Below are 22518 nucleotides of genomic sequence, written 5' to 3' on the forward strand. Positions count from 1 at the left end.
TAGTCCCAGAAAGCATCCGTTCCGATGTGCTGTGTCACACAGCTTTTAACCCCTAACTCCAGTGTGCTGGGAGTGTGCTGCAAGAAGTCACGGGTTGCCTTTGGGTCGTCTACGATTTGGACAAAGCGTTCACCTACTTTAAGGCCTGTATATGGCAACTAAATTATTTTTATCTCTTGCTTCAGTTCTGATAGTCACTTCTTACAAGTAACACACAGTCACATGTATTTTATAGTTTGTCTTATTTTATTTTCTTGTGGAATGCTAGGTTTAATGTTACAGTATGGTTGTCAAAGCTACTGAAATGTGACAAGTGTTGGTATGTCTAAGTGCTGCAGAATGGTATAACTAATGATTTAGAACAAAACACCTATATTGTACAGCTGAGGTCTGATGGTTTTTAAACCAAAGCCTTTGTGTATGGCCAGCCACAAACTTTAGGTATGTTTATTACCTGTACATTTATATACAAATATACCCCATACATATGTACGCACACAGGCATGTCTTAATTTATGTGAAATTTAGAAAATTATATATACATGTACATACATGCATACCTATATACACCAGCCCTCATCACTAAATCAGTTTCACGTCCAATTATTGCTGCCCAGTGTAACTACATGATTTTCGCTCCAATACTGGGTATCTTTTTGGGTACAGGCAGGGTATTTGTGTATATGGATATATTCATGTATGTTTGTGTATATAAAGGAATTACTTCTCCCTTTTATGCTCCAGTCATGCATTACTACAATAAACAGTCTTCACCATAGGTTTTGGAATTCTAAACAGTGTAAAATCTACTCTGGAAAACTGTATATGTTCATAGTTACAAAATATATATATTATATATATATGATTGAAACTTATTGAGTACTTAAGTTCTTTGAATCTGGCTAAATCCTAGCCATTATATAAATTTAAAAAGAAAAACACCCCCTTAATAGGATGTTACGGCAGCCTTAAATATACCAGTACCAGTATTTAGAATAGTTATTATATTTTAAAAGTTGACAAAATGATGTTAAAGTTTCAAAAACACTATGCATTTGCATTAAATATATAAAGATTTTCACCAAAGGCCTGGTTCAATTCATTGCCTAAGATTGACCAATATTTTAATCATTATTCTTGTATTTTTAAAAGTATGGCTCATTAAGGCTTTCATACAAAAAAAGCCCTGATTTTAATCAATTATAAAAACAAGTTCTATTTTTTAAAAAATGTACATGAACACTAAAGTACTCATGGAGATCCTATTGTACAGCGTGACTGTCAGAGGGCAGGCCTGTTCCTGGTGGGACGCCTCCTGGTAGCCCTGGTAGCATGGCGGAACCTCACTGGGTTCCTCTGCTCTGCAGCTATTCATGTAAAATTCAATCACTTCACATTAACATTTAAATTTAATACAGTGCAAATATTTGAGACTGACTTGTTCCCACCAGTGAAACTCGAGCCAGCGGTATGCTGAATATTCAGGTCTATGTACACATTGAGCTAAAAGTTCACCATAAACTTAAAAATTGCTGAATATCAGCAGAAATATGACTGAACTAGCAGCAATTACATTTACAGTAGCTGACAGTTATTTGAGAGAATGCAGGAAATTCTCCAGGCTGTACTCTGACTCGTACTGCTCCTGATCCCACAGATCACTCAGGTTTTCCAGAACTGACTTCATGCTTGCTCTTCCGGAGGTTGAGGTGTCAGCTTTTTCTGTTTTGCCATCCTTGAGGAAAGATTGGAAATTATTAACTTCAGATATCGTTTCTTTAAAATATCACACTCATCTGTAATAATCCAACAGTTGAACATTCCAACTAATTGCAAACTTTGTGATCTCAAAGGGTTTTCTCATAGACCTAGTATTCATTCTCTAACAGTCTTGAACCAGGCAAACATTTCCAACTTTGGTTGGTTCACTTCTCCAGTGCCCAGCTAGGGGAGGGCCAATCCAAAATCAGGAACTCAGAGTGTCTCCTGTGGGTAGCGAGGAGAAAGCTGGGATGCAGCCCAGAGCACACGACTCACAGGGCAGCTGACTGCTGCACGAGAGGCCCACCATGACACTTAACGTTTAACTCCATTTTTCATTACCATTTTGAAATATGCTTATTTGTGTGTGTATCCTCATGTGTGTATGTGGTACAGTGTGTATATACAGTTAAATATCAGCCCTTTTAGAAACATGAAGAGTGACAAACATGGCGCTTCTCTGTGGACAGCAGTCAGCAGATATCCCCAGTAAGGACACCCTCCAACCAAAGATCAAAGTAAGTTACCAGTGATATAACATGGTAATATAACACACACTCCACTAGCGCTAGTGGATTATCCCAATAATGCTCTTTCTGGCAGTAACTTTTATTTTCTTTGGAACTTTCCTTGAGTCCACTGCTTGCTGAAAGCCACTCTATTAGAAAGAACCTTCTTATGCATAGAGGTCTTCAGATAGCTACCATGTTTCTCTGAGCCACCTTTTTTCTAATTTAAGTATTCCCCATTGTTTTGGCCCAAATTCATGATATGATTAAAGAACCTTTCTGGCCATTAGGGACTTAAAATTTAACACTAAAAACTACATGTAACATTGTAAACATGCTTTCATTCACTCACACTCACTCTACAGAATTACTTCCTGTAAGAAGTAGGTTGGATGCTGTAATTCTGTTACTATTAGCTAGTTTAACTTCATTATAAGGCCATTTCTCATTAATACTTAACCTTTCCAGAGCCTTAATTAATCTAACAAACTATGGAGCTGGGTTTAATATTTCCCGCTCACATATCCCTTTGCATATTGTTATCTGATGCATTAATTCCAATCACCCACAATAACAAAGGCTGCCGGTTACTGAGAATGTGTGCTGTGTGTCCTCCCCAAGTGCACATACAGTGTTCAGTTTACTCTCACAACCCAGGAGTAAAGCAGATACAGAGGCTCCCGGGGAGTGGCCTGCCTGACACAGCCAGATCCCGGGCAGGATCAGAAAGGTCCCACCTTCTTGCAGCAGGAAAGGAAGAGCAGCCTTGAGGAAAGACTGGAGACCATGACCACGCTGGAGCAGCTCTTGGTATGCTGACAGTTTCTATCTGAGCACAAAAATAAATGCTGTTTGCTCCTTCCTTTAATATTCTCACAAACTGTTAAATTCTTTACCTTATCAAGAGTAAACAAATCCAGAAGTTGATCAGTCCCCATACTCTGCAAACTGGCGTTCTCTTGACTAATAACAGTATTTGCTATGTTCATCTTGAATTTCTGTAAACCCATTATCTTCTCTTCCAGTGTTCCTCTGGTTATCAGTCGATATACGTTAACCACACGTTTCTGAAGGAGAAAAACAGACAAGCAACTGTAGTTTAAAGTGATAAGCTTTGAGATTTGCCAAGACTGTGTTACCTAACCAAGATTATTTTTATTTTGTCTGGTTCCAGGAGCTCCAAACATTTGCCAAAGCCACAAATTACGGACAGTGACCCAAGGTTTCTTACTCCAGGTACCTCAGAAGTAACTGAATGACTTGTCCAAGGTCACAACCCTTGTTAAGGTCAGGGAAAGGACCAAGGCTTCCTTTGAGGAGCGGTGTTTTCCTAACACCTGAAAACAGGTGACACTTACCTGCCCAATGCGATGTGCCCGGTCCATGGCTTGGAGATCTCGCATAGGGTTCCAGTCGTGCTCCACAAACACTACTGTGTCGGCGCCCGTCAGGTTAAGCCCCAGGCCGCCAACGTGAGTTGTAAGTAACAGAACATCTATAGATGGATCATTGTTGAACCTAAACATTTAAACAGAAATTAAATGTCTTATTTTTTGGGGCAGGACTCATATAAAATAAGCTGTTTAACAAAACAAGAGGACAAAGGAAAGCACTGCTTTAAAAAGATCCTTGTCACATTTGCATGCCCTCATGATTGCAAACACCCTATCTAAATATACAGGACATCTTTGGTAGGTCTAATGCCTTCTAAAGCCAGTCAGAAACTTCATAAATAAGACCAGGAGAGTTGTATTTGATAACATCACATAAATACTAAGTTGCAAAATATAATTAAACACTAATTATAACTAAGATAAAACTCCTTAAGTGGGAACAGGCCAGATCTTCCAGGGCAGGTGGGATGGAAGAGTGGGTAAGGTGACTAGTGCCAGCCATAGAGCCATTTAGGAGATTCTAGGGGAAAAAACTGCAATCACAAGCTACCATTATATTTCTGGTAAGCAAGCCAATTAGCTTTAGATTTTACATGCATTATGCTATTTATCTCAACAGCCCTGTAATCACAGCTGATACCTTATTTCAGACACACTGAGAACATGGATCTGTCTCCAACTGAATCCAACTGTCTAACAGTTTCCTGGGGATGCTGATTAGAAGTACTCCATATCTGGAAGTAAGCAGGTTTGAGACAGAATGTGGAAATCTGCATTTTTGGAAAGAAACCTCGAAGGCATTTCACCCAGGAGCTGCAGACCACCCTGACGCAGCTGCCCTCACTCTGCTTCCAGCTTCATCAGCAGAGAAGGGGCTTTTAGGTAAGGCCTGTTTCCTCTCCTAACCCTTCCCCACAACAAATCTGTTTGAGTGCTTTCCCAATATAGTCATTTTTTCCCTTTACTGTGCAAATAAATTATTCAATTGGATTTCTGCAGTTCCATATTTAAAAGGGAATTTATCTGGATTGAGCCGCACAACAACAACCACATTCATGGAGGGAGCCAGTGAGGAGTCGGGAGGCAAGCTCCCACCGAGGCAGTCATGTATTTATACAGACACTGCGTTCTGCTGTGATTTACAGTAACACAAGCCACTTACCTGGAGACGATGGAATGCCGCTGCCCAGGGGGTATGCTGCCATCTAATCTCAAGTAAGTGACAGAAGGCAAGTGCGGCTTGAGGAGATCATGTTCCACGATGTCAAGCATGCTTTTAAGCTGACAGAAGATCAGTATCCTGTGCTGGGCCACGACAGATTCTGTGCCACTCTCTGAAGTGCCACCATTTCCCAAACCACAGTCCAACAGCAACTTGAGAGGAAACAAAAAACCATTACATAGATGTTTAGTATAAAGTAGATAACCAATTTTATTGCTGACAAGTAGTTCTTTCTGTGAAAAGAAATGGTTATGTCTGAAACCTGGAAAACAGATCTGTGGCATCCGGACCTAGCTTTCCTGCAGGCACTCACTGTTTACCACTTCAGGACGTTACCTGGCATTTCACAACTTAAATATAACTAGTCATATTAAAAATACTGGAGCCCAGCGAAGTAGCCTAGTAGTTACATCCTCACCTTGCACGTGCCAGGATTCCTTTCTAGACAATTTATCTTGACCTAATTTCAGTAGTAGCTAAATTCTCCCCAATTTTACTCAAGGATTCCTCATATGAAATGGTTTCTAAAGCCTTTTTCCTCATTCATTTTAAAGGTCGGGAGAGAGACAAGAGCAACAGAGACCATCCACTCGGGGCTGCTCCCAGACGCCGACAGCAGTAAGTACGGCTTCCTGCTACCGCCCTGTGAGGTCTACACTGGATTCTGGACTTCCGGCTTTGGCCGAGCTCAGCCCAGGATGCTGCAAGCATTCATGAAGATCTATGTCTTTTTGTCTTGAAAGGACAGAGAAGTTTTTAGTAAAACTGCAGAAAGCAAAAAAGCTCAGTCACTACTCAAATGTTAAAAAAAAAAAAAAGCATTTTTATTTGAAAATAGCACTAACTGGCTAATTCCTTGTGTATGTGTGTGTGTGTGTGTGTAATATACCAACTCTGAAAAATAATTGAACATTGTATAGTACACAAGACTATAGTAAAGTTTGGTGAATCAAAATGTTTGTGAAAAATACATATTATAAAAAAAAAGAAACTGGATTTCAAACTTTCCGTGAAGGTAAGATCAGTATTTACTTACAAGCACATGAGTGTGCTCCTATCTCCTGGTTCAACCATCAGCTGCCTCAGCTGCCCCAGCTCGGGACCAAAGCCAAGCGCTACAGACCCAGTCCGACTCCTGCACTGGCGTGGTCGGTGCCGGACGACCCAGGGTCTGCAGCAGCACATCGCTGGAACGGGCAGCCAGAGACAGGCACTGGAGCAGGGGCTCTGATGAGATGCTGTGTCCTAGCTGGAGGAGCTGCCCACCTCTACATTTGTCCACCTTCCTACAAACTCCTGGAAGCACCTAAGTAGAAATCAGTCTAGATGCACCAGCAGGGTAGACACGTGGCTTGCCAGTTAAGCATCAATATTCTGTACCAGAGTGCCAGATTCGCATCCCAGTTCTGCCCTCGTGGAGATTGATGGTTCCTGTCATCAACTGGAGAGACCTGGCTGCAGCTTGCAGGCTCCCTGCTCAGCCTCAGCTGGGTGGAGGCAGAGGCAGAGGCGGGCATGCGGGAAGTAAAGTAAACCAACGGAAGACAATGCTCGCAGAGCGTGACAGTTCATCACTTTAGTTTTTAGGATTCCCGTCCACTACGTTAGTGACAGAAGGACGCATAGGTACAACTGATACTCTGAAATGACATCTTCTGGACTAACTTATGAAATTTAAAATCTGTATTAATTAGTTGAACTCAATGAAATTCATACCAGAGTAACTATTATAACCTGAAATATTCACTAAAGTCTTTATAAATTTTATGGTATGATCGATCTTATTATTAACACAAGTCAGAATTAACTGATACTAATGTTAACACTTGGGGCTCAAAATTCATTATTTTCACTTAGCTTTTCAAAGTCATTTTTTAAAAATTCATCACCAAAAGATTGACACTCTGCAGAATAACCAGATTTAATTAAAATAATCAGGGATCCACAGACACATTGTAATCAGAGTGTTCAAAGAATGCTGAAAGCAAGTGTGACAACTGGTCCCCTAAAAGGTATCCTCAATAAGAACTCCTGACCTCAATTCAAAACCATGGAGTACATTACCAAAAAAGTGAACAGCTACACACAGATTTAAAGAAAATATTTAATAACCGTATAAAGGACCTTTAAAGAAGTTTGCAAAAAATGGAACTACTATGGTATAAAAATTTTGAAATCTATGCATATGAGGGGATTTGAAAAATTTTATGGAAAAGCTATGCATGGATTTAAAAACCTTTATCCAAAGGACCAGTGTTGAGGTACAGTGGGCTAAGTTGCCACCCGAGATTTCTGGCATCTTGTGAGTGTCAGAGTCCCTGCTGCTTCAGTTCTGATCAGGCCTCTGCCAACATGCTTAGGATGGCAGAGAAAGATAGCCCAGGTACTTTGACCTGTGGCGCCCATGTTCCAGGCTCCTAGCTTTGCCCTGGCTGAGCCCTGGTCATTGTACCTGTTTCAAAAATGACCCAGTGGATGGAAGACTTCCCCCTTCCTGTCTCTCCCTCTCTCTGTAACACCACCTTTTAAAAAATATTTCTAAAGCTTCTCTTAATTCCATGTATTCATGTAGTATTTTCATAAAGTATTCTTGTAAGTTTGACAAGGTTAAACATAAAACATAAAGAACTCTTCAAACCCAACAACAAAAGGGCACCAATATTCCAATCAAAACACCATCAAAAGATTTGAGCAAGCATTTTCTCAAAGACTAATGCTCAACAAGCTGAAGAGATGCTGGGCTCATTAGTCACAGACAACAGCAAATTAAATCTGTAAGGAGCTTATTACTTCATAACCGCCAGGGTGTCTGTAACTTCCTTTCAAATTAAATATTTAATTTTTTTTAAACTAAAAACACAATAAATGTATTGGCTTTTAGGGATATACCGATTTACCTCATCTCACACACGAGGCGCAAGCACTTCACACAAGACATACGTACTTGTTTCAAAGCTGAGAGTTTAGGTGCGTGTTGAATATCATGAAGAGAAGAATTCTGAGCTGCCAGCTTCTCAGTGGTGCTCTTGAACTCTGGATGCTGAGATGTTAAGACTAATGCTGGATGGTTACACAGCTTACGTAGGTACTGTAATGCCTTTGAAAGGAAAAAGTACATCAAGTCCATTTTACATACTACACATATTTTTATTTCTTTCATTAACTGTTACGTATATCTCGTATGCCTTTCTCCTTCATCAAACTCCTAATTCTTCTTCAAAAACCAGATTAAACGTCCTGATATTTGTATAATTTGTGCATGAATATACCTCAAAAAATTCATGAAAAATGGAACTAGGTATTTATACAGTTTTATTAAATCTAGTTACTTGAAAGGCAAAATTGGGGCCACAGTCTATGACATGAACATCCCATAAGGGCACCAGTTCTTGTCCTGGCTGCTCCATTTCCAATCTAGCTTCCTGCTAATGTGCCTGGGAGGGTAGCATATTGCCCAGCCCTGGCTGTTGTGGCCACTAGGCCCCCCCGCTCACCAAATCTTTAAAATAAATAGATCTCTAAAAAATAAGCATACTGAAGTAGAGTGAGAGAGGTCTCCCACCTACTGATTAACTCCCCGCGTGGCTACAACTGACGGGGCTGGGTCTCTGATGGGAGAGGAACCTGAGTATTTGATCCGTCATGTGCTGCTGCCCAGACACATCAGCAAGAAGCTGGATTAGAAGCAGAGGGTCTAGCATTCCAATAGCTCTCTGATAGAAAGGCAGATGTACCGAGAGGAGAGATAGAGAGGAAGATCTTCCGTCCGATGATTCACTCCCCAAGTGGCCATAATGGCTGGTGCTGTGCTGATCCAAAGCTAGGAGCCAGGGACTTCTTTACGGGTCTCCCACACAGGCGCAGGGTCCCAAGGCTTTGGGCTGTCCTTGACTAATTTCCCAGGTCACAAGCAGGGAGCTGGATGGGAAGTGGAGCTACCGGGATTAGAACTGGCGCCCATATGGTGCATTCAAGGCGAGGACCTTAACCATTACACTATTGCGCTGGGCCCCCAAGATAAGTTTAAACCATTGCACAGCAATGCTCTGCTCAAAGAGTTCATTTTACGATGAAGAAAAACAAAACCAACTGAAATCCTTTGAGACTGCGTGCACTGTGGCACAGAGTGAGGCCACCAGCCGCAATGCGGGCACTGCAGTAGAGTGGGAGTTCCATACGGCTCAAGGCCTGGCTGCTCCACCTCTGATCCAGCAGCCCGCCAATGTATCTGGGAGATAGGTTTACTTACTTATCCCCCAGAAAGGAAAGTCTGTATCCCGGTCACTGCTTTAATTAACCTTGCAGCTGACACATCACATTTTGTATACTTAAAGAATGTTAATTTCTAAAGAATTAACATTAAATAAGTACTCTATTTTCATATACATACAGTATTTAAAAAATTAAAGCCACAGTTTGATCTTCTATATAGAGAGCCCCACTGAAGAATATTCAGAATTTACTTGAATATCATGATAAAATTATAATCCATACCTGAAAAACATGGCCTGTAGCTTTAAGCTTTGGCTTTTCAGTTTCATCAGAAAGTGTAGCAGAAGAAACTGTCTCATCAACATCACACTTGGCACGAGACTTGGCAAAATCTTCATAGAGCTGAATCTGTAAAACCAGGCGCATAAACACAGTGAGTATACTTACGGCACACAAAGCAGACCACTAGGAGAGGCCAGCAAGGGCAGCAACTCAAACTCTTCTTATTAATGAAGGGGGAAAAAAGTATGAATAATTCACTACTGATACTACAGCTTACCCTTCCCATTTTGGTAAGCTTCTCTAACATTCCACTCCATTTCATTTAGAAAATAACCATCACAGGACCCACTGCTTGTTAACATACTGGTCACACAGCACCTCAACCCCGCCCACCCTGTTTCACAAAAACGTCTTACCAAAAAATGACCTAAATGCTTACAGATTTAATGAGGACAATTCTCCTTATTTGGAGTGACACAGTTACACCTACTTAAATATATTCCAAGACATCCAATTTTTGAATAATGTTACCCTAAATGTTAACCCTAAAGTTAGAATTCATCATATTTACTTGAAGTCCGGGTTTCTGCCCTGTATGTGCTAATAATGTAAGTCAGGAGAAAGTCTAAACAACTAAAGAATAAAACTAGAGAATGAGGGCCTGCGTATGGTAAAACCTCTAGAGATCCCTTCCTGTACATTACTTAAATGTGTTATTCCAGGGTGTCAGGGTAGCTGTTTCTTATATGGCATCTTTAAAGTATAAAATAAAATTTCCCTTTAGCATGCCTTTCAAGAACTACTAACCTACTTTCAGCCAGTGAAGTGATAGGGGACCAGAGCACTGAGATGGACATTACAGAAGAATCACAAAGCTCTGTGCCTCCAGGCCAGTGTAAACAGCCACTAAACCCAAATTCAGCTGGAGAGGGAAAGACAAGTTTCTGGGGATGTCTGTGTCCCTAGTTCCTAGGACTATACATAAAATCAATTCCTAATGTTGAAGCACAGTGAGACACACTAACCTACAGTACAGTCTTTCAGAGAATTCTGACTTAACAGTTCATGTCTGATTAAGACAAGGGGTAATTTCAACTTATGTCCTTAAATTACAAAGAAAAGCTCACAATAAATGCCTTTAATAGCTGTCTCTGTACAAAATCAGAACTCTACAGTTGGCAACATTTATTTTGAATGGTTACAGACAACACAATAGTTCAAAAAGGATGAGATCCCACAGAGCATGATTTGAAATTCTATCCTGGGGGCCAGTGCAGTGGGGTTTCCTCCACCTGAAGTACCAGCATCCCGTACGGGCACCAGCTCAAGTCCTGGCTGCTGCAATTCTGATCCACCTTCCTAATAATGGGTTGAGTCCCTGCACCCATGTGGGAGACCTGGAAAAAGCAGATGGCGCCCAGCTTTTAAGATTGTCTCACCTCTGCCCATTGCAGCCATTTGAGGAATGAACCAGTAGATGAAGGATCTTTCTGTCTCTCCCCTTCTCTAACTCTTTCAAAGTAAATCAAAAAGAAAAGAAATTCTACCTTGATCTGTAGCTCTATGACTGTGGGCAATATATTGATATTTTCTGAACTCTGCTTTCCTTATTTGCAAAAGGAAGGGTTACCAGTCTGTGAATGCTGTTCTGAGAAGGTCACGTTTCCAGGTAGACATTTGGTCTCAATAAGCATGGGCTTACACTGGAGTCCCCCTCTTATCCTTAGTTTTACTTCCCATGACTTCAACTATTCATGATCAAAATAATGTTGAAAAATTTCAGAAATGACTACGTGTTGAATTTTAAATTGTGCATCACCGCCTGTGATGTGACCCATCCATGGCCAGCCCATCTGTGCTGTTTAGTCACCTGGCAGCTGTGTTAGTTATCAGACGGGCTGCTGCTCCATCATGGTGCTAGTGCTCATCTCATTTTAAAGTGACTTAAAAACACCAGGGTAGTGTTCTTAGCAATTTGGAAACATCAAAAAGAAACCGTGTCATAAGTGCTATTTTTTAAGTGAAAAGGAAAAGTTCTCAGAAAGGAAAGAAAAAAAAATGTTGAGGTCACTAACATTCACAAATAGCAAAACACAGTATACATAAGAAATTCAGTGCTGCCTACAATGTGGACCATGTACAAGGGCACTGGGAAGTGTTCCGCAGGGTCAAGAGACGACACCGTATTTCCTCATCAATTTAACCTTGCCACCTTTCGAATTAACTACATTAAATTAACTGTAAGAAAGCAACTATAATACTGAATTTTATATTAATACCATACTCAAAACATGCATGTAAACTCATTCACATGGCTAAACAAACTGGTCTCCCCTGTATCTGTTTGGACAGAATACTCCACAAAGACTGGGAAAGTATTCCTCTCTGTCTCTCCTCCTCTCTGTATATCTGCCTTTCCAAAGAAAATAAGTAAATATTTAAAAATAAAAAGATTGGGAAAGTAGAAGCGAGAATTTTAGTGGCTTATATAAAAACACGGTGTCAGTACAGGTCCCACAGATAACCAAACACCAGAATTCTAACCTGGAGAGGACTGAGTGTGCAGTAATAGTCTTGAATAATTTTAGGTGGAAGATCCTGTAAAACATCTTCTTTCATTCTTCTTAAAAGAAATGGAAGTACTTGGCGGTGCAGTGCATCCATTGCAAGAACACCTGTTTATCATAAAAAATATTGCTTCAGAAAAGTTAGAAATACATGACACTCAACATGCACAGGCCTCAGAATTAGATTTTTTTCATACCTGCTTCTTGTTCTCGACTGGAGCTTCGAGCATCCCTACTTGCTAATATAGGTTTACCATATCGAGCAGCAAACTGGCGTTCAGTACCCAAAAATCCTGGCATGAGGAAATCAAATAATGACCACAGCTCCAAAACATTGTTCTGAATATGAAAAAGGAACATCAATTATCTTCTTTTGTACTGAGATTATTTCTTTATACTTAAAAAATGTAAAATTATGAAAAACCATTATGACAGAGATGAGAGATTATCACATTTTCAGGTAAAGGCCATTAAGTCTCTTAGTTTAATGTGTAAAATTCAGATCAGTATCCTTGAAGAAATTATATCCTGTTTGGGGGAAATCCTCTAGTCTCCTCCACCAGAATAGGCCTTGGTCCAAGTGTTTATTTTCTACTGTTGGCATCTATGAAGTGGTGAATAGAAGTGTAGAGAGAGGATTAAGTTTCTGAGTCTTTTAATATATCATTGATACTCATTAACAGCAACATTCCAGAAATTTGGCTAGTATTATAATTTCAATAAAGGAAACCTGCAGGACTTTAGTTGTAAGACAGATCCATTTGGCATTTATGGGTCACAAGGAAAAATTGAGTTATTTCCAATTCTGTTGAAGAGTCATGGAGGAAGGAAAAAAAAGAAGTTAAGCATTTTGGATGCTTGTCCAATACATGTGGCTCCTCCCTCCTGGAAGCCCCCCTCACCCTGTGCAGGATACTGACCATGACACCCTGCCACTTGGACACTCTCCTAATCCATGTCTGGCTCTGCCCTTGCTGTAGGCCACCAGAACTCTGACTGCAGAAACCCACTTTTCAGCTTCAGAGCTAAATTGTTCAGGTGGAAGAGGAGAAAAAGGGGGCCTTTAAACAGAAATCCCCAAACTTTTCTTTCCATTATATACTTTTCTTTAAACACCATTTATTTTCTTTTTAAAAGACAGTTACAGAGAGAAGGAAAGAGAGAGATCCTCCATCCACTGCTCAGTCCCCCAACATGGCTACAATGGCTGGAGGTGAGCCAATCTGAAACCAGGAGTTTTTCCTAGGCCTCCTATGTTTGAGTACAGGGACCCAAGGACTTGAACTGTTCTCTGCTTTTCCAGGACATATGCAGGGAGCTGGGTTGGAAGTAGCACGACAGGACTCAAACCGGCCCCCATATGAGATGCTGATGCTGCAGGTGGAAGCTTAGCTGACTATGCCATTGGACTGGCTTCTAAATATTGTTTTTTAAAGATTTACTTATTTGAAAGGCTGTGTGTGTGGCGGGGAGGGGTAAGTAGAGAGGAACAGGAAGGAAGAGAGAAAAACAGAAAGAGAAACCTGCCGAGCTCTGTGTCCCAGGAACACAAGCACGAGGCGGAGCAGAAGCTGACGAGTGGAAACCCAGCCCAGGCACAGCAGTACAGGCTGCAGGCACCCCAATCTGCCTTAACCTGCTGTGTGCCACACTGCCTGCACCCCATGTAAGACTATAAAGCAAGTCTTGGTAATTCAGGCCTAGTCTTTTTTCCCTCTTTAAATGTACTTTAAAAACAACGAACTTTAAGCTCTAACCCTTAGATAATCCTATTACCACAAATAAATATAAAAGAATACACTAAGAACTAAATACCCCCCATGTTTTTCTGAGCCATGTAATCGCTTCCCTTAACTCCTGAGGGTTATGTGTACCACCACTACATGCTGACTCATCACTGACCAGTTCCTGCATTTGCATACTGAATCGGACTGTGCACAGCACTACAGACACATTGAACTGCCAACTGGAGTAGAAGCTTACTTAACATCCTTCAACTTTGGGCACAAGACTTCTATTTATACTGCTACATACCAGAGGAATTATTATAAATGCAATATTGAAAAATTATCCCTAAAAACAAAAACCAAGCCAGACTAATCCCCCCCAAAATACTTCCATTAATTAACTGCCAAATTCCAAGCCTACTTGACAAATACTTTTGTTAAAAAAAAAAAATTACCTGGATTGGTGTTCCAGACAGAATAATCCTGTAATTAGCAGTCAACTGTTTTACTGCTTTTGATAATTTTGTTTTTCCATTTTTGATGACATGGCCTTCATCAAGAATGCAGTAGTTAAATTTAATATTTCTAGGGAAGAATAAAGAAAAAATTTAGCATCTTCACTGTTACAAACTATGCAAGGAATTTCTGAAACAGGTAAAATCTTGAATTTTGAAACTTAATTTTTCTAAAATAAAAAGTTTCAGTTCTTACCTAAAGAAATCTATGTCATTCCTCACAACATCATAAGAAGCCACTATCAGATTGTGCTTTTTTACTTGATGCTGTAACCTTTATTTAAAAAATAAAGATGAAATTAGGAAAAAGGAACTCTACAAAGTTTTTGAGCCCAGTTTCAAAGGCAGAATAGTCACGTGTTTCCACAATCTCCAGTGACATAGAACATTTAATCCAGCTTTAGCAGTCACAGTATCTTACGCCCTTAGCAGAGACTAACGGTTCAGGGGTGTGTCCTGAACAAGCCAGTCAGGTCTTGTACTGATCTATCCACCAAGTGAGAACGCAGGGTTAACTACGGTCATCGCATCCACAAACCACAGCCTGAGAGCCAGCTGGGGCCAATCAGCTATGTATGAGGAAGAAGAGCAAACGACAGGAATACCAAAGCAAGAGTTCTTCAGATGTGCTGAATCAAAATGTCAGCCCTGAAATTCTCAAGTCTGTAAATTTTATATTTGCTGAAGCTACTCAGCTGAATTTCTATCACTTATGAATCAATTCTAACAAAAGAACCCAATAAACTGGTTAAGAATATAATTGCATTATCTGCCTGTATTCAGATCTACACCCCGCCTTCTAAGCTAACTGCCTTTGGACTTCAAGCCCCAAGTCTTAAGATTCCATAACTTCAAATTTAAACAAAGGTACACTTCAACATTTTGACTAAGAGGATCCATAGATTTTCTGAAGTTTCTTTCTTTCCTTACTTCTTTGAAAGCCAGAACAACAGCCAGCAAGTGAGGGCATGCACACGTCCATCTGCTAGCTCCCTGCCCAAGTGTCAACAGGAGCTGGGCTGGGTCAGGTGGGAGCCAGCTTCCCCAGCAGCTGGCAGGACCCACAGACCTGAGCCGTCATCCACCACCTCTGAGTTCACGCTATAGGGACCGGAACGGGAACTGAAGCAGGACTTAAATACAGGCACTCTGCACTGTAACACTTACCTCAAAATACATAATCTTACATAAATGTCAAACTGCTTAGCTAGTTTTTAGCTAGCAAGTGCTCTAATAATAAAGCTAAAAATTTTATAGCACCATTTGATTCACAGGGGTCGGCAGTGGGGCACCACAGGTTAATCAACAGCTTATAGTGCCAGCATCCCACAAGTAAACACCTGGGAAAGCAGCAGAACATAGCCCAAGCCCCTGAGCCTCTGCACCCATGTGGGAGATGCAGCAGATCCTGATTTCAGCCTGGTGTAACTGGCTATGTGGCTTTTTGGGGGGAAAGAATCAGTGTATAAAACATCGCTTGGTCTCTCCTCTAACTCTGCCTTTCAGATAAATAAATCTTGAAAAAGAAGAGAGGGCTGATGCAGTAGCTTAGTGGTTAAAGTCCTTGCCCTGAACACGGCGGGATCCCATATGGGCACCAGTCCTAATCCTGGCAGCCCCGCTTCCTGTCCAGCTCCCTGCTTGTGGTCTGGGAAAGCAGTCAAGGATGGCCCAAGGCCTTGGGACCCTGCACCCACATGGGAGACCTGGAAGAAGCTCCTGGCTTGGGATCAGCACAGCTCTGGCCATTGCAGTCATTGGTGAGTGAACCATAGGACAAAAGATCTTCCTCTCTGTCTCTCCTCCTCTGTATATATCTGACTTTGCAGCAAAAAAAAAAAAAAAAAAATAGAAATGAAAAAAAGGGAAGCAGTAAATTTATAGACATCTGCAACCTGTCACTCACCAAGTTTAAAGGGGGGGGGGGGGGTTGGCCAGTGGCGTAGTGGGCTAATCCCTCACCTGCATCCCTTATGGGTGCTGGTTCATGTCCCATCTGTTTCACTTCCAATTCAGCTCCCTGCTGTGGCATGGCAAGACAGTGGAGGATGACCCAAGTGTTTGAGCCCCTGCACCCATGTGGGAGACTGAAAAGGCTCCTGGCTACCAGTTTCAGGTAAGTTAAACTCTGGCCACTGCACTGGAGAGTGAACTAGCAAATGGAAGACCTTCTTTTAAGAATCTGATTTCCCTCTACTACCCCTCCAGAGGGGGAAAAAAAAAGACCTTAAGTGTGGACCCGTGGCTGAGGGTTGAGCAGTTCAGACCCCAGTTAAGATGTTACATCCCGTATCAACGTGCCAGCTCCCATCCTGGCTCCCCTCCCAATTCCAGCCCTGTGTTCAAGTGCAGCTTCACGTAGCAGTAGCACACGACGGCATCCCCTAAGAACTGGATTCCTCCGAGAGCACATGGTGGATTGACCGACTCCCCGGCCCAGCCCCAGCCCAGTCCCGGCTATTGCAGGCAGCGGGGGGGTGAGCTCTGTCAATGCGAGGTCTCTCTCAAATAAATAATAATAAAACAACTTGTTAGAATCCAGATTCTTCTTTAAAACACAAAAAAACAGAACTAAAATGGGCCTCTATTCTTGCAAATGTAAACAGGAACAAAAGAAAGAAAAAAGAGCTTTAATATTGCCAATGTGAACCAAGTACATCTTGGAGGAGACAGAGTGAGGCGGGAGCAAAGCAGAAAGGACACTCAGGGAAGGAGTGGAGAATGAAAACCACAGCATGGTCACAAGTCCGCACAAAGGGACATACAGAATGAGCCCAGGCTTGACAGTTTCACGTTTCAGTAGTCAAAAAGATCAACTGGACACATCATGCTTACATACCTGAACTCGATGAGTTTCACTGTGAATGTGTGCTGAATCAATTTTCTATTTTCTATGTCTTACAACCAAAATAACTGGAAGTACTTAAAAACTAAAACTTTTTTTTTCAGGGGGTGGGGGCAGTGTGGTAGCGTAGTGGCTAAGATCTTTGCCTTGCAGATGCTGGGATCCCACCAGTTCTAATCTCAGTGGCCCCACTTCCCACCCAGCTCCCCTGCTTGTGGCCTGAGAAAGCAGCTGAGGATCGCCCAAGGCCTTGGAACCCTGCACCCGTGTGGGAGACCCCAAAGAGGCTCCTGGTTCTTGGCTTCGCGTTGGCTCAGCACTGGCTTTTGCAGCCACTTGGGGAGTGAATCATCAGACAGAAGATCCTCCTCTCTGTATCTTATGTTTCAATAAAAATAATTAATAAAATGAAAGGTTTTTTTTTTGTTTTGTTTTACAGTGCTTACCTTATTCTTTCTGTAGGAGGTCCGGTATAATGCAATGGATTCAAATATTCTCTAGAGCAAAATTTACCTACTTCATCCACCCAGTGACCTGTTAGTGTTGGAGGACATACCACTAAGGAAGGAAGCGGCATACATTCTGCCAATTTTGATCTCGCATATTCCTGGGCCCTGTATAACGGAAAATACAGTAAAGTAACCACCACGCTTACTTGAACAGACTCTGGAAACCTTATTTTAAAATCCCATTTTAAGTTACCTGTGACAATGATCTCCCGCTAGGATGCAGATGGACTGCAAAGTCTTCCCTAAGCCCATGTCATCGCACAGAATTCCATGAAGCTTGTATTTATTCAGAAATGCTAACCAGTTCACACCGTCCTAAAGTATAAAAGGAAAAATTTCAAACGTTAACAGATCATAGAAATAAAAGGAATATAAAAAGGCTGTTCACACAGAGGCTGGAAGAGAGGCACACGAGGTTTACACTGCTGCTTCCCCGAACCAGAGTCCTGGGCATTCCCCTTCTGATGCGGCTTGCTGCGCAGGTGCCTGGGCATGCAGGACAAGATGGCATACATATTTGGGTCCCTGCCGCTTTTGTAGGAGACCAGATTGGAGTTCCTGGCTCCTGGTGTTCACCTGCCTAAGATCTGGGCTGTCGGCAGCCATTTATGGAGAAAAAAGTGGGATGGAAGCTCTCTCTGTGTAAGTCTGCCTTTCACAAAAATAAATCTTTAAAGTTTGTACAGACCAAGAACTTAAAAACAAACCACTTATTCATTCATCTAAAAAGGAAACAAAAGAAAGAAGGCAAGGGGCAGGGAAAGGGAGGGGGACAGACAAGAGGTGTTCTGTTCACAGATTCTCTCCCCTGCTATGGACCAGGTGAAAAGCCAGGAGCCAGAAATTCCATGCTGGGGACCAGGTGTATCATCAGGAAGCTGGACTGTAACGAGCAGCCGGAAATACAATCAGTGTTCTGGCTGCTGATGTTACACACGGAGGCTTAACCTGCGGAGTCGTGATGCCAGGCCCCCCCTCTCCCCCCCGCAAACCTTTATCCAAGCAAAAGAGAAACAAACGGTCCTGAGATACTGAACAAAACATTGTACTAAACCAATTTTTACACCTTTGCCAAGTACATTGGAAAAACAAATCACTATTCATGTTTACAAGATAAATATAAAATTTACCTGCTGATATTTTCTGAGTTCAGCATTGATTGGTACTGGAATTTTATAATTTTCTAGCTTTTTCCCATCTAACAACTGCTCCAAAAAGTGTCGCTCTTTCGCTTTCAATTGGATTAACTCTTCGGACATATTTGGAGGGTCTGGAATGCCAGCCTAAAATGATTTTTAAGTGTGCATTAAAGCTACTGATTCAAAATTTGTCATGCTCAGATTCATCGAGTAATTTTAGGTATAATTAAAGCAAACACACAGTGACGTGGTTGAATGGTTTATCAAACAGCCACCTGAATACCAAATCTAGCGGCAACCCGAACTGCAGCACCAGCCCAGAAGACCCCGTCCGCTCCTTCCTAATCATCACCTCCTCCGCCTTGGTCAGGAGGTGAACACACGACTCCTCACCATGATGGCATCCCACTTTCCTATACCCGGTCATGAACTTCACAAACACGGACTCCTCTTACAGAGTCACTGATACTGTTTTCTATGCTGTCGGCTTGCTTTTATTCCAAAATAAGACTCCACAATTTACATATCTGTTTCAAGAAGAGTTGGGAGGATCCCAATAGACTGTTATAAATAATACTGTTATGCTCCCAAAACTGTGTGTTGGTGCACAGGTTGAATATATGTTATGGTAAATATGTAGAAAGGACTTGGTAGGTCATTTTTGGAATGAGTCTCTTCAACTTTATCAGATATTAACCAACTTTTTTTTTTCCTTTAAAAAATCCATCCAGCTTCTAACCATACTTTAATGGTAAGAATATAAAATTTTGCAGCTAATTTGAAGAACTGTTTCTTAAAAGATAAATACACAATCCAGCAATTTAATACCTTGGTACTTTGAGTACTTTGTTACTCAAAAGAAAACAAAGTATATATCCATACAAACACTTTGAGATGTACATACTCATAACAATTACTTATAAGCATTGAAAGCCAGTAAATAGTAGGGTATATTGTTGGTAAATGACAAACGAAATGTTCCAAGTTCATACAAGACGATGCATGTAATATATGTAAATAAGCAAGACAAGCTGCAGAATGAATAATATGTATAACAATTTCCACAATTACAGAAATCCCATCCAAACACTGTGTGTAGGATGCTCCTGGCTCATCCCTTACTTATACACCTGTTGCCTGCCCTGGCACACATGGTATTTCTGCCTAGCGAATGTACTTCCAAATGCTCGCATGTTAGCCTCAATGTTTTGTTCCATACTCCCAAGAAACTTCACTTCCTTTTCATAGTTTTAGTAACTGTTTTTCAAATTTCCTGTTCATCTAAACTTGAGTCCAGAGAAACAACGCGTTTTATTTCTAGAAAAGTATTTACAAATAATCATTCTTTTAGAAACTAGTATCTGATTTCTTGTTTTTCTTTACAAAATACTAGGTTAAAAGAAAAAAAAAAGTATTAAATTGTTAAGTCTTACTGCAGCTTATAATATTAACATTTCAAAACAGTTATCTGTTTCTGGTCTGACATGTTTTTAACAGGATTGCAAATATTAAGGATGCATACAGAAAGCATACTCCACAAGCCACGACCCCCCTTACCTCAAGTGGCATGAGTCTGATGAGCGTTGCGAAGCACTGTGTCGCCATGAATCTCACGCTGTCCGTCTGATCACTCATTCTTCCTAAGACGGGCACCACTAAAAGGACAATATATGGCACAATGCCAACGTCCAGCTGCTCCATTACACCTGAGTGAGTGATGAAGGAGACTTCAAAACCATCTGGAGCTGATGTTTTCACAAAAGTAGCTACCAACTTTTAAGTTCTCTACCACAAAGGAACACACTGCCTGGCAGCCCCTCAAGGCCAACGATACAATTATAATAGCATTTACTTTCTGCTGTCTCAGTGAAAATATTACGTAACTTTCTCATGATTAAAAACTTTTTAAAAATTGTATTTGTCTGAAGAAGACTGGAGGGAAGGCTTACAAACAAGATTTTAATAAAGTAATTCGGACAATTTTCTAGAATTCTAACATCAAAACCAAGTGAGTCATGTTGAGTAAGGTAGCAAAGCTATCACACAAAGATTTGTTCCAAATTTGCCACCAGTTTTTTTTCCCCTCCCTGTTTTTATTTCCTGACAAATACCAACTGGATACAGTGACCCTAACAAAGCACACTCCTCCAGGAAACTTCAGCTTCTTCAATCCGTTTCTACTGGCTTGATCTCCAACCATCTCTCTTGGTCTTTAAACACCTCTCAGATATCTTGAGTTTAAGATTGTTGGCATGACTATACCCTTACCAAAGCACCCTGCCTATGTATTTATTATTTAGACATTCTTGTCATTTTATCAGGGGTCCAGCACAACAGCCTTGTGGCTAAAGTCCTCTCCTTGCATATGCTGGGATCCCACGTGGGCTCCAGTTCATGTCCCAGCTGCTCCACTTCACATCTAGCTCCCTGCTTGTGGTCTGGGAAAGTAGTCGAGGACGGCCCAAAGCCTTGGGACGCTGCACCCACGTGCGAGACCTGGAGGAGGTTTGAGGTTCCTGGATCCTGGCTTTGGATCAAATCAGCTCTTGGCCATTGCAGCTACTTGGGGAGTGAAACAGTGGATGGAAGGTCTTCCTCTCTGTGTCTCCTTCTCTCTATAAATCTGACTTTCCAATAACAAATAGATAAATACACCTTAAAAAAGAAAAGTACTTAGAATGTAATGTCTAAAATACAGAATACCTAACACTACTTGATTCATAACAATAAATGACATAAAACTAGTTTGTCTATTAAAAAGCTGTCTTGATTGTAGGCATTTGACAAAACAGCTACGCTGTCACATGGGATGCCTATATCCCATATTAGGGTACTTGGGTTTGAATCCTAGTTCTGCTCCTGGTTTTTGCCTCCTCCTAATGCACACTCCAGAAGGCAGCTTAGGTACTTGCGTTATTGCCACTCATGTGGAAGACGGCCTAAATTCCAGCCTCCTGCATTTGGGCAGATCTATCCCTGGTCATCTGAGGATATCTGGATTGTGAACCAGCAGATAGGAGCACTCACTCTGTTCCTGCACATTTCCAACACAATAAAATAAATTTAAAAAGCAAAATGTAAAAATACGTCATGGGACAGCATTTAAATTAGTGGTTAAGACGCCAGCCAGCATACTGGTACACTCAGGTTTGACTACCAACACTTGACTCTAGCTTCCTGCTACTGCAAAAGCCTGGACACAGCAGCAGTCACTCAACTAACTGGGTTCCTGCCAACTATATGGGTGTCCTATACTACAATCGGAGTTCCTAGGTCCAGCCACAAGTCCATGAGGTGCATTTGGTGAGTAGGTCAGCAAACGGGAATTCTATCTGGCTCAAATAAACACATTTAAAAAATTTAAATGTTTTGGGGCTAGCACTGTCGATGGTGGGAAAGGGCAGCTCATGCAAAGCCAACATCCTTTATAGGTTCTGGTTTGGGACTGGCTGTTCTACCTGCGATTTAGCCCTCTGTTAATACACCTGGAAAAGCAGCAAAGGATGCACCAGGTACCTGTGCTCCAACACACATATGGCAGACTGGAAGAAGCTGCTGGCTCAGCCTGGCCCAGCCCTAGCTAATGTGGCCATCTGAGGAGTGGGTCAGTGGGTGGAAGATCTGCCTATCTCTCCTTGGCCTGTCCCCATAACTCTGACTTTCGAATGAATATATTAGTTTGCAATGAAATCTAAAACTACTTCAAAATAAAATATAAAAAGTGGCTTTTGGGGGAAGAACAAGGCATATTATTTAGGTAAATATTTGAATAAATTAATTCTATTTTAACCACCCCAAAGAACAATATCTGCAATTTCTGAATAGTCTGTTAAAAT

At 41.3% G+C, this 22518-nt stretch overlaps 1 protein-coding gene across 1 annotated transcript in view; it reads right to left on the reverse strand.

Moving 5' to 3' along the window:
• Positions 1-227: 227 nt before the first annotated feature.
• BTAF1 (B-TFIID TATA-box binding protein associated factor 1) overlaps positions 228-22518 on the reverse strand; it is an 86363-nt gene continuing 64072 nt past the window's right edge. The window contains exons 25-38 of the mRNA XM_040970491.1: positions 20240-20388; positions 18674-18826; positions 17737-17858; positions 17481-17648; positions 14386-14463; positions 14130-14259; positions 12145-12286; positions 11925-12055; positions 9381-9506; positions 7831-7983; positions 4827-5038; positions 3629-3788; positions 3167-3337; positions 228-1735 (exon numbers count right to left, since the gene is read on the reverse strand). Of these exons, the coding sequence (XP_040826425.1) occupies positions 1592-1735; positions 3167-3337; positions 3629-3788; positions 4827-5038; positions 7831-7983; positions 9381-9506; positions 11925-12055; positions 12145-12286; positions 14130-14259; positions 14386-14463; positions 17481-17648; positions 17737-17858; positions 18674-18826; positions 20240-20388 (2039 nt within the window). The 3' untranslated portion in view covers positions 228-1591. The remainder of the gene's footprint in view (positions 1736-3166; positions 3338-3628; positions 3789-4826; positions 5039-7830; positions 7984-9380; positions 9507-11924; positions 12056-12144; positions 12287-14129; positions 14260-14385; positions 14464-17480; positions 17649-17736; positions 17859-18673; positions 18827-20239; positions 20389-22518) is intronic.

Source organism: Ochotona curzoniae, unplaced genomic scaffold, assembly GCF_017591425.1.
Source record: "Ochotona curzoniae isolate NIBS_2020 unplaced genomic scaffold, NIBS_Ocur_1.0 scaffold_4763, whole genome shotgun sequence".
NCBI classification, from domain to species: Eukaryota; Metazoa; Chordata; class Mammalia; order Lagomorpha; family Ochotonidae; genus Ochotona; species Ochotona curzoniae.